Below are 12,866 nucleotides of genomic sequence, written 5' to 3'. Positions count from 1 at the left end.
TGGAGCTAAGGTAGTAGATGTAGACTTAGTTTAAAAGTCAAACCAGTTTAAATCATTGTGCAAATTTCTTATTCTCTCTCTCTCCATAATTCCTAAATTTTTATTTGGCCAATTCAACCCGTCTTGGCACCATTTTCGGTTGATCGATAGAGCAACAAAAATCTTAACAAATGACGTTCATGATAAAAGAACTCGTTGTGGCTGTCATTAAGAACTATAATATATGTCGCTCAGATACGTCGACTGTGAAAAAAAACATATGTGATAAGTACATTGTTGAATGTGTCCATAAGAACTAGGGATGTAATTGGAGGGTTCATGTATCACGCTTGAAGATGATAAATAACCTATGGAAGCTGACAAAAAAAATGTCTAACCTCATACATGCACCATCAACAACCTCAGTCAAGATCATTATAACTTGGATGTGCACATGTTTTGTGATGCATTCATTCCACTAGTCAAAGCAAATTCACATATAATAGTTGGCACTTGTATTGCTATAATTACATTTCACTACGACTATAGTTGAAGCATGGTATGCAAGGTCTCGAGCTCAACAAAAATTGTATGGCCAAAGTGCGGAATCGTACAAATAGTTGCGGTCGTGGCTAAAAATGATGCAGAAACGCATACCGGGAATGGTTATGAAATTGGAAATGGTACCAATGTACAAAAATGACTGTGTCATAAAAGGTATGTGCCAATTCTACTGGTTATTTTGGACACGCAGTGCTTTAATGCATTATACCACAAGCTGATGGTTTATAATCACAACACTTGGTTGTACAACAAATACACACAAATATTGTTATCAGCGGTTGCGCAAGACTACAATTGGAAAACTATTCCAATAACCTTCGCAATAGTCGAAAAGGAAGATATAGATTCTTGGAAATTCTTCCTTAAGAACTTATGAAGACATGTTCTATCACATGTTTTGTGTGATAGAAATAATGTGATATATTATTTCTGGCAGATGCGTAGGGATCAAATACGCAATCTAGCGTATGGGACAGTCTTGGCAACCTCCATATATTTATCAATGGTATTATTTACACCATATGGTGCTTCGAATGAGTACGTATTCCACTCTTTTGGGTTTAAAATGTCTTTTCATTTATTATTTCTAGTTAACTATTGCATTTTTAATGGATATGCCACACACATTCCGTACGTGAGGATGAGGAACTGCTTCTAGAATTGAGAAACAAGAATTTACAAGGCTATAACTACCTTGCTAAAATCCTAAGGAAGAAATGGCTTCGATCATTTGGTGAGGTATACGATATGGTCATATGACAATGAACTTGACTGAGGCGATCGATTCATCACTGAAGGGAGTTCGACATTTGTCTATCACTTTCGTTGTCAAAGCGATATATTATCAGTTAAAACCCTTTTTGCCACCCATAATAAATTCAATTTCTCGTGGTCCTTGCGTTCTGCAAAATGTGAGGTCGTTTATTCAAATATTAAATTAGGTTATCTAAAAAGCGCTTCCATGTCGGACGAGTCTCACATCCTATATAATGTGAGGTCCTCCTATGTGTTTTGTAAAATGTGAGGTAATCATACATGGAAAGTTTGAAATTATTTTTTCAAATAATTCTTGTTATGAGTCATTTTTCTAATAAATGAGTAAAAATGATATTTTTAATAAAAGCGCCCAAAAAAGGTGCAGTTTTGAGGTTCCATTTCATGTCCTTCCACACCAACACAGCTCTGTTTTAACTGGGCGTCAGAGTTTGGACAAGGAGAAATTACATATTAAACTTATTCAAGATGTAACATTGCCATAACAGATAATCAACCCACGGCTCTGGTAAGATTATAATTCATTAAATTAATCTCATTGCAAACAAACCTAAGAACTCTCTGGGAACACTTCAAGGCTTCTCAAATACTCTACCAATAATAATATTGAGCAAAATGGCCAACATATGATGAATTGTTTATTTTAAATGAATGCCCCCACCATATAAATCACAGAGTTAACTGTATCATATGTCCCTAAGTTATGACTTATTTCAAATTAGTCTTTAAATTTTTAAACATTTCAATTCTATTCTTAAACTTCGATTCTCATTCTAAATCATTCCTTAAACTTTTAAACATTTAAATTTCATCCCCAAACTATGAATCTCATTCTAAATTAGTCCATAAACTTTTAGATCTTTCAATTTCATCCCCAAATTCATCCAAATATGTAATCTATTTCAACTATAGTTTAACCTAAATTTTATTTTTTTCCAACCATATAATAATATAATTTGCTTAATGATTTTATTAATGAGATATGTGATTAGTACATACGAATAATTTAAGATAGAATTGAAATATTCAAAAAGTTTAAGACCAATTTAGGATGAAGATCATATCTTGGGGATGAAAATGAAATGTTCAAAAGTTTGAGGACTAATTTAAAATAATACTCATAACTTAACGATGAGATTATAAACATATAATGCAATTAACCCTAGATTACATAAACTACCATTTCACCTTTCGTATCTCATGCTTGTTTATTTTCATCCACGGAAATGAGTAAATGATTTTTTTGGCCTGCCATACCACGTAGGCTCGAATTTGGTGAACGGTGGAAAAAAATAGTGTGAAAAAAATAGTGTGAAAAAAATGGTGTGTAATAGTTGTTCATTTTATAAAAGGTACTGATTCTAAAATTTTATTATGTTTATTTTAAATTTTTATATATTAATTATTCATTTAACTAAGATATCAACTGTAACACTCTCAACCCGGATCTGAGTCCTAGGTGTCACATTGACTTTTCAAAACATTTTCCTTTACAGGTGGATAAAAATTCAACTCACTATTCGATAAAATTAATATTTTTCATTAATTGACATAACTGGGTTTTACAAAACATATCAAAGCTTATACTATTCAAATCTTTATACTACATGCCAACTACATTCTAATAAACATAATACATATATTTAATATGTTTCTGATCCGATATTCGTAAGGAAGATGCTGACATGTCTTGCTCCTCTTAGCTTCTCTTCTCGCTTCTATAACCTACGTGTGAAACAATCACACGCTAAGTCTATGACTTAGTGAGGCTTATAAAACATATAATATAAACTAAACCTCTAACAATGCATATGAATAATTAATGCTATTATAACATACATCTTCATGTACACTTCATAAAATGAATACATACATACACAAACCTTATAATATCACATATGAGTTTTACTATTTCATATTCTTATCATCATTTACTTTACACTACTTAGCTTATATCACATTCTACAATCTTCATTTAAATCGTTTACTTACCTTATTCTTAATCCTGTAATTTTGATCGCAATCCTACATATCTTATCTCTCCTTTCTATATGTTTCTATTTAACATTTCACCCATAAATTTTCGTTACATATTCTAATATCATAATTTCTTATATTCTCTTAATTCATTCCTCACCAAATCTTCATTTAATAAACACACATTTGCATAACTTATTGTCATTTGATTCCTCTGGTATTCTCATATGATTTCTTAGATTCTTATACTAAATTTCATATCCCTTACGAATTTAGCAAGGTTAGTTCACAGTTCTATTTTAAACGTATATACCTTCTTACACAACTTATTTAATATCCTTTTATACTTATTTATATACCTTTTTTCCTCAATTAATATACTATATGCTTTGTCTCAATTCTCATTAATCATATAGTTCACCACTTCATTATCTATGTATATATATGTATATAGCGTTCACTAGATTTCTCATGGAATTACTTCTAACATATCATATAATTATATTATATTCACTTACATTCCCATATATCATATCAACATATTTCACATAGAACATATCATATATGCAATAAATGAAACTCATACATTCACATCCAAATGTTCAATCACATATGACAATTATGTTAAGTTTATGTATATTATTTCTTTATTGACCCATGTACATCTTGGAGAACTAAAGATATGTGAGTTCATCGTTGTGCACTGATGCTGTCACCACAGCTCGAATAAATTCCCACTAGGGGCACTATATATTTGTCCCGAAGGACCACTATGTCCCAAAGGACCACTATGTCCCGAAAGACCACTGATTTGTCTCGAATGACCACTATGTCCCGAAGGACCACTCCTTAAGAACCATACACATAATACAATGGACTAAATAAGTGTACCGAAGTACCACATATATGTTCCACAGAATTACATATATGTCTCAAAGGACCACGTAGAACCCTCGACTCTTGGCATGCCAACTATACCTCTAGCTCTCATGTCACGTAACATGGGCATTATTATTATGTTTACCATATATTCACATAGCCATATCACTTAAACATATGTTCTTATCATATCACTCATATCATATGGCTTATCTCTTGAAATCTTGCAATCATATCACTTATACTCTCATAAATCATATCTACATGGCTTATCTTATATACATATGTTCACATACTTTAGCTTACTTCACCTTCCATATATATCCATACAATTCATTATCACATGATTGATATCTTAATCACATAACAATAACATACATTCACACATATCATACCATATATACAATAATATATCATAATTATGCCCATATCAATAACATGCTTATATGTATGTTATTATAGGAAATAGACTTGTCGCAAGTCTTATTTCTATTCATCATAATATACCAACTAATACGCACTCACCTTAGCCTTGCTTGCTTTGACTCGATCATAATCTTTCGATTGTTCCGGAACAAGATTACGTTCTAAATCTACATAGTAATACATTGACACATATCAGCATACGAATTGATATATTCTAAACTATCACTCCTTAGGCTAAAAAGAAAGCTATTTTCATCTTTTAATGAAGGTATGCATCGATGCACTACACCATGTATAAATGCATCCCTTGACGGGTGCATCGATGCACTATCTATGCATCGGTACATAAATCCCATTCGATGTTTGTATTTTAAGGGGGGTGCATCAATGCACTCTTTATGCATCGATGCACTAATTGCATTCGATGTTCATTTATTTGAGAGTGCATCGATGCACATTGAAGATGCATCGATGCACACAACCATAAATTCCATTTTATGCACGAAATTCACTCTCTTTTCATCTCAACTCTTCATATTTTACCTCATTTAATATTCCTAACTTTCATACACACACTTAAACTCATTTCTACTCAATAATCACTTCTTTAAACTCAACATCCTATCCTTTATATGGCATTCAAGAATTACACTCAATTTCCAACATGTTCTAAATCTAATTCTAACACTTCATATCCCTTAATTTAACCATCGACAAGTCAAATTCATCTTCAAACTCTATTAACTCCTTCTATTTCAAATATTCACTTAAAACTCATTTTTCTTAATTTCTCATAACTTGTTAATCTTTGAGTTTTAAGCCACTTAAAGCTTTCCTTAATCTTTCTTAACATCCCAAGAATCAAAACAAGCTTTAAAACGAAAGAATTAACCAACTGAAGACCCACTTACCTTATACAAGATTTCACGGTGGAGAGGAGAAAGAAGAAGACTTAAAAAGGCTCTGGAGAAATTATCTCATTTCTCACGTGCTTATTACCTTTATAAAGGGAAAATAAAAATCTTTCCTGAAAAATGACCATAATACCCTTATTACTCTCAAACTTTGTTATTAAATCCAACATCAACACTTTTCATTTAAGTCCCCACTTCCAATCTTTTCTGAAATTAGTCACTAAATTTACCAAAATTCTATTTTGGTCATTGACCCGACTTTTGGAATGTTACATCAACCCTAAAAATTTATTTATATCTATCTTATATAAAATTATTTTTATTATTAATATATGTATTCATTTTTAAAAATATTTTTGAATCTTCGTGTGTGTTTGTGAGAAAAATACTGTAAATACTCAAATGCTAGACGGTAAAACTATTTTGTGGTCACTTGTTATACAATGATCATTCCCTCAAGAGTGAGTGCGTTTATTTTTGAGTTCGAAAAGCCCTGCACACAACAGTCAATGACTGACAGCACAACAAGAAAGTCTGGACAAAATACCATTAAAATCTGTACCTCCAAAATCATTTTAATAAAAGGAAAAAATACAAATGAGATTTTTCTTTTTTAAAAGATAAAAAACTATAATGAATTATACAGTGTAATCAAAAGTTGTCTACAAGTGCTGATTTTTCAAAAAGTCTCACACATGAACATAGTTGAAACCATTTTTTATTTTAAAATATTATTGTGGCATAATTACTTTTTAAAACATTAAAACAAGTACATGATAATTTTGTATTCATATAATTAAATTTATTGGTATATTAAAATCTTTTTGATACTTAAATTAACTACATGATATGACTTATTTTTTTCAAAATCTTATATTTTTAAAATCACAACCTTCAATAATAACATCAAAAAAAATTCTAAGAAGAAAGGTAGTCTAAGGGTTGATGATTTCTACACAGCTTATTTTTAATCTAATTATATAATTCATTATATTCTGTTATATATTTTTTTCTTTTCTTTAAAAAACTTAAAAATGAAAAAAAAAAGAATGGTTGACGTTAGTGTACCACTTTTACGGAAAAGTAAAAAAGCCCACTAACATACGCCTCTGTCTTTAAAAACCAGCTTAATACAAAAATAATTGTTTAAATTTTATCTCTAAAAACATTTTAATATTTAAAAAAATTAGTTAAAAATATATGAGTATAATATTTAAAAAAATTAGTTTGGAGTAATTTTCATGATTTCTACTTTTTTATATGGTTCCTGTCATTTGAATTTATGAAGGCTTAGAATCAAGGTAGCAGAGTAGTGTTACCTAAGTTTAAGTTTTAACCCAATTGACTTTATTCTTTCGCGTAACTTGCTATCGCTGACTACTAAATATCATTCTCTTCATATTTTCTTTTTTATTTAAATCTAGTCGGACTTACGTTTCTGTTTATATGTAGAGATTTTTACACAGGGATTTATTTACAGAGATTACTTCTCATTATAGATGTGCATATGAAGACTACTTATGAAGACTGTTCAACTATGTATTTATTTATTTATACATGCATTGTATTTTATCTTTATTTTTTAATTTTTGACTGCCGGAGGTCTTTCTCGAAAATTGTTTTCTACTTAGTGTTGGAGACAACATACTACTCTACCTCCTCTGATCCCATTACATATGGAAATAGGGTTTTGTTGTTGATTTATATTAATCCTTAAAAACCAGCATCCATCGACCAAACTCTTACCTGTTTAAGCTTCAACTTGTTTTTTCCTTTTCTCTTGGCTCTTGCACTTCTCTCTCTTTTCGCACATTAGTGGGGATTGTTGCAAGAGCTGAAAGGAACTGAATAAAGAAAGAGATTGTCAGTGGAACAGTTAAAGAGCCGACTAACGGAAAGTAAAAGTCCCATAGAGAGAAAGAAGAATGCGCAAATTTATGCCATTTTTGCCTGAGACAACCATATAGTTCCTTTGCAGTAACAGAGTAGTTATTCGTGCCTGCTCTTGATCGTGTGCTGTGCATGCGAGTTATTATGATGGCTCTCCAGTCTAGTACTTGTTGAGCCAGTCGATCCAACAATCTGGGGGGGGGGGGACAAAAGAAAATAGGGAAACCCAGTTTTTTTCTGTTTCTTTTTCAATGTTCTGTCATGGAGGCTACAGAGATTTAGAAAGCATTTCAATTTCCCAGATTATGTGTTTCTGCTTTTTGAAATAATTATTAACATAAAAACTTTCATTTTTTTCTTCAATTTATCCTTGTTTGTGTTTTATGTTTGAACTTTGTTGGGTCTGAGTCTGATTTATATAAGCTTAGTTATGCTGAGGAATAGGTCTAGAGCAGTGACCAGCAAGCAAGCTTTAATGGCTGATCACAGCTCTCAAGCATTCCCTGCCCAGAATTACACTAACCCAATCCCATCTTTCTTCGATTCTTCCAGATTCAAAGCTTTCACCTCAAAATCCCTCCCTGAAACCGAAGTTATCAAGAGCCCTACTTCAATCCTCGACAACAGACCCTTCTTTCCCTTGTGTAATACCTTTGCCTTAACTCGTCCAAAATCGCCGAAAGTTTTCTCTCCTGGAAATCCAGAACCAAAAGGTATCGGTCTTGCTATACTCGAAACATTCATCAACGATAACCGAAGTGAAAACAATTCTTGCGAGCCAAACAAAAGAAAGGTCTTGTTTGGGACGGAACCCAGAGTCCAGATTCCTCCACTCACACCTACTGGTTTTGGAATCAAGACCAGGAATTCACATCTATCGCAAACATTCGGGTCCCCTGGTTCTTGTATCCATACGAAGGATCTTCCCGTTACTGAAATGGAGCTGTCCGAGGACTATACATGCGTGATATCTCACGGTCCTAATCCCAGAACCACACACATATTCGGTAACTACGTCGTGGAAAGCTACTTTACTGTACCGGATAATGAGCCCAAGCCTGCAACCGGGAGTTTCCTTAGCTTTTGTCACACATGCAACAAGAATCTTGAACAGAAAGTTGACATTTACATTTACAGGTGAAAACCCAAGTTTGTTTTACAAAACGAACACACGATTACATTAGGTTTTAATGCTTATTCTGATCAATTTTTTATGCTTTCTTGTGTTTGCCATGCCAGAGGTGAGAAAGCTTTTTGCAGTCCAGAGTGCCGATATCAAGAAATGCTCCTGGATGGAGACGAGAATTAAGAATTTTCTTCACTTATTCTTATTTTGTTCATCTTTTTTCCTCTACCTGCAGATCTGAGATAAGAAGAGGATGAGAATAATTTTTGTTTGAGTAAATTATTTAAATGATTGGCTTAATTCCATACGTTAAGTGATGCATGATTGAGAACTAAACTCGCCTTTATCTTTCTTTATTCCTATAATTACTTCACTCATACAACTGTCTTCCTTTTCACTTTGTGATCATACCGTCTACCCAACTATGGCGTTTTTTTAAATAAAAAAAAACCTCATTTATTATTTTATTAGAAAAACAACCCCAGACAATATTAATCGAAAAAATTCACTCAAACTGTATGATCTCGTATTCTGTAAAAAGTGAGGTCAAATCTCGAGTTTTGCAAAACACGAGATCTGTCAACTTTTTAAATGACTTAATTTAATATTTTGATAAAAGATACAATAAATACTTTAAACTGCTTATCGTAAAACATAAGGTTTGATTTTATTTTTCACAGAACACGAGACCATAATTTAGGAAGTATTTTTCAAATTAACTATGTTTGGATGTTTTTTCTAATAAAATAATAAATTGAAAATCTTCATTTAATAAATCCCAACTATGATTTATCTTGGTTCAGAGTATATTGTCACGCCCCCAGAACTTCGACGCCTCACACCGTCGGAATATCAGAGTCAAGGTCTGACGGGTCGTGCGGCCTTAGACGCTTTAGACGCTCCTTGGTCTTCTCGGCGACTAAGTAAGCCTTACCCAAGCTAAGTGAGTGTGCAAACTCACAAAGGTTGGAACCAAGCCCTCAAGGCTTCAGATTGCGGAAGCTTTAAACACCAACGTGGCTACTCGGAGCCACAAGGTCGGACTATCGTGTGGAAGTGCTAACACGAAGGTGGCTACTCCTGGCCACCAAGCTAGGCAACAAGAACAAAGAAACTAAGAACTCAGAAAGAATAGAGCAAATGCCTCAGAGCTTTATTATTCTCTCACAAAGAGAAGAATGGAATTGGGTCGATCATTCTGCTTCCCATTACCCCCTGCTGGCTTGTTGGAGCCTCCTCTGGCCTTCTCTCCCCCACCATTACCTTTGGGTTTTGGCTTTGGTTTGTGAGAGTCGATCTTCTTTATTTCAAATAGGGAAATGGCCTCGGCTTCATCCAATGCCTTGGAGAGAGTTTTCACTCCCCCTCCTCTGGATCTCCAAGTTGGCCCACCGTTGTAGTCCATCCATGAATGCAAAGAACCCTTCTGACTCACCTAAGTCGGGAATTTGCATCTTGATCTCAGTGAAGTTCTTGACATACTCCAAGATTGTACGGTCATGCTTCAACTGTTTCAGTTTTGCTCGAGCCTCGAGCACAGCATTCTTCGGGTAGAAATGCTCTTTGAGTTCGCCCACGAACTCCTCTCATGTCCCAACCGGATCCGTCCTCTCGGAACACCTGTGTCGCCACCATAACATAGCAGCATCAGCAAGATAATTTGAAGCAACATTTACCTTGGTGGCATCATCCCCGATGCCCATGCCTCGGAAGAATTGCTCCATGCCCCAGATGAAATTCTCCACATCTTGGGCAGTTCGACTCCCCTTGAACTCCTTCGGCTTAGGGACGTCGATCCTGGGTCTTGGTGCTTGCGCCTCCCCAGTCACTCCATTCAACACTGCAGCCTTGTAGACAAGCAGCTCACTCTTGAGCTCCTTCATATCTCCCGCATCAGTTCGGCCCTCATGGCCAAGTACATGCTCTCGAGACCTCGGGTACGCTCATCCACCGTCTCTGTCATGTCGTTGATGAGTGTTTGGGTTTCTTCGCGAAGCACATCCTCCACAGACTCCAGTTTCTCCAAGCGAGATTCAACCGAGTCTTGAGTCTCCTGAACTTCGTTATATCGATCTTCCAATCTGCCAACCCTTTGCTCAAATGATGCCACGACATCCTTCGAGCTTCCACGCTTCTTCGCCGCAACAGCACGAGTCTCCATCACTTCACTGGCTGCTGGGACCTCGTCATTGTTGTGTTGTGCCATTTCTCGCAAAACTAGCTCTGGTACCACTTGTCACGCCCTTGGAACTTAAACACCTCGAACGTGCGGCCTTAGTCGCCTTCTCTGTGATTGCGGCTAAGTCAGCCTGAAAACAACCCAAGCAAAGATGCTTAGATTCCCAACGGAAGCAAAAACAAGAGAACTTAGCACAATAAGCAAGACTTCTTCATTTTGAGAAATCACAGAGCATTCTCTCAAAGTTCTCTTGTCTTGCTTATTGTGCTAAGTTCTCTTGTTTTTACTTCCGTTGGGTATCTAAGCATCTTTGCTTGGGTTGTTTTCAGGCTGACTTAGCCGCAATCACAGAGAAGGCGACTAAGGCCGCACGTTCGAGGTGTTTAAGTTCCAAGGGCGTGACAATATAAAACAACCCTTAATCATATCTTAATTACGGATTTAGTTTTGATGAAATAGATATGAACTCTTGTCTCTTTCTAGATCAATTCGTAGAGGAGTGAAACAAATAAATAATTAGTAGTAGTTGAGAAGTTTGATACTTTGATAAGTCCAAATTTGTGAACGTGAATTGATTATCATGACCCCTAAAAGGATATATTTAAATGATGAAGAGGCATCACAATCATGGACTGTGGTGCAAAACTCATTCCACCTTTTGTCCAATTGATGATCGGATCTCGCTTTCCCTTGCTCATCTTTTTTAATACAATATGGTGTTGCGTGTGAAGGATGTAATCCATAACGTATACAATTATTTGAATTGAGATGAAAAATACTTTTCAATAGTAAAAGATAAAATTTATCAATAGGGGAATAAAGTGTAGAAGCTTCGCCCACAAAACTAGCCATACAACACAACTTCAAATCTTCAATGACGGAGGGAACCGCCAGATTTTGAGACCGGCCGGTACGAAACCAAAATGCACCTCTTTGTAATTCGATGGAAACCAATATGTGCCACCCGATGTAATTGATAATATATATGATTAATATATTACTTCTATATATTAATTAATGATTTTATTAGGTTCGATTTTTGATCAATTGAAAACCGTCAAAAGAGATTAATTGGCTTTTGAAAATATTTGGTGTGAAAACAATAAAATATAGAAAATTTAACAAGATTTATAGTAGTTTGATTTCTTAACCAAATCTATATTCACTACCTTAACTCCACACTAAGGATTTTCTAACAAATTTACTAATTTGTTCTTTCCTTTCAAGAATAAGGTATAATTTTTACAACTCTCTAGTTTTTCTAAAGGTCAAACTGGAATCTCTCCTCTTTTTACAAGATTTATATTGTATAAACAAAAAAACTTCTTATGATAAGTGTTTATGAGAATTAAGCTCACAAAAAATAAATTAAAAAGATACACAATAAACTCCATACACTTATGTAGAAGATAAAATGAAAAAAAATAAAGAATGTATTTTTTTTTCTTTTGATCTCTAAGCTTAGATAGGTGTAGTAATCTTATTCAAGTGTCATTGACTTATTTTTATAATATGGAATGAGTTTTTAGCCGTTTATGACAGTTGGAGATAAGTTATAACCTTTACCTACAACCAAAAATAACATTTAATGCACAAGGGATCAATAATTTTTCAAATAATTAGACTGTTGTAAGAAAGGGATCGATATTTTTTCGAATAATTCGCCCGTTGCAAGAAAGGGATTGATCCTTAAGGTGAAGAGATTGATCCTTTTCATCGAGGGATCGATCCAAAATTTACTGGAATCCAAGGGATCGGTTATTTTTCTAGGAGATCGATCCTTTTTCAAGGGGATGGATCCTTTGGTAAAAGAGATTGATCCTTTTGCTAAGGGATCGATCCTTTGAGCCAAAAATCCTTCAACATTAACGTGTGAAAACGGTCGAGTAAGTTTTTGAAAAGTTTAATTAAGTTAGAAAACATTTAAAACATATTTTTTTAAAGTTAATTTAGACTTTGAATTATTTTTACTAAATTATAAATTTATATTATTATATCAAAAATATTAATTCAACAAAATTATAATACTTTTATTTTATTTAACAAATAAAATAAAATTATAATTAATTTAAAATTTACTGTTTAGAGTTTACTTCAACTTAAATGGTTAAATTATTATTTAACTTTTGAAATAATAATAATAAAGGCAAATAACTTT

At 33.8% G+C, this 12,866-nt stretch overlaps 1 protein-coding gene across 1 annotated transcript; it reads left to right on the top strand.

The window, feature by feature from the left end:
* Positions 1–7,254: 7,254 nt before the first annotated feature.
* LOC120166000 (FCS-Like Zinc finger 8-like) lies at positions 7,255–8,727 on the top strand. The gene is made up of 2 exons (XM_039175416.1): positions 7,255–8,540; positions 8,643–8,727. The coding sequence occupies exons 1-2, from the start codon at positions 7,834–7,836 to the stop codon at positions 8,710–8,712; spliced, it is 777 nt and encodes a 258-aa protein (XP_039031347.1). The 5' UTR covers positions 7,255–7,833; the 3' UTR covers positions 8,713–8,727.
* The last annotated feature ends 4,139 nt before the right edge of the window (positions 8,728–12,866 follow it).

The sequence above is a fragment of the Hibiscus syriacus genome, unplaced genomic scaffold (genome assembly GCF_006381635.1).
Source record: "Hibiscus syriacus cultivar Baekdansim isolate YM2019G1 unplaced genomic scaffold, ASM638163v2 tig00111621_pilon, whole genome shotgun sequence".
Lineage (NCBI taxonomy): Eukaryota > Viridiplantae > Streptophyta > Magnoliopsida > Malvales > Malvaceae > Hibiscus > Hibiscus syriacus.
The sequence above is the reverse complement of the archived record's forward strand: the minus strand, read 5'-3'. Positions and strand labels throughout refer to the sequence as shown.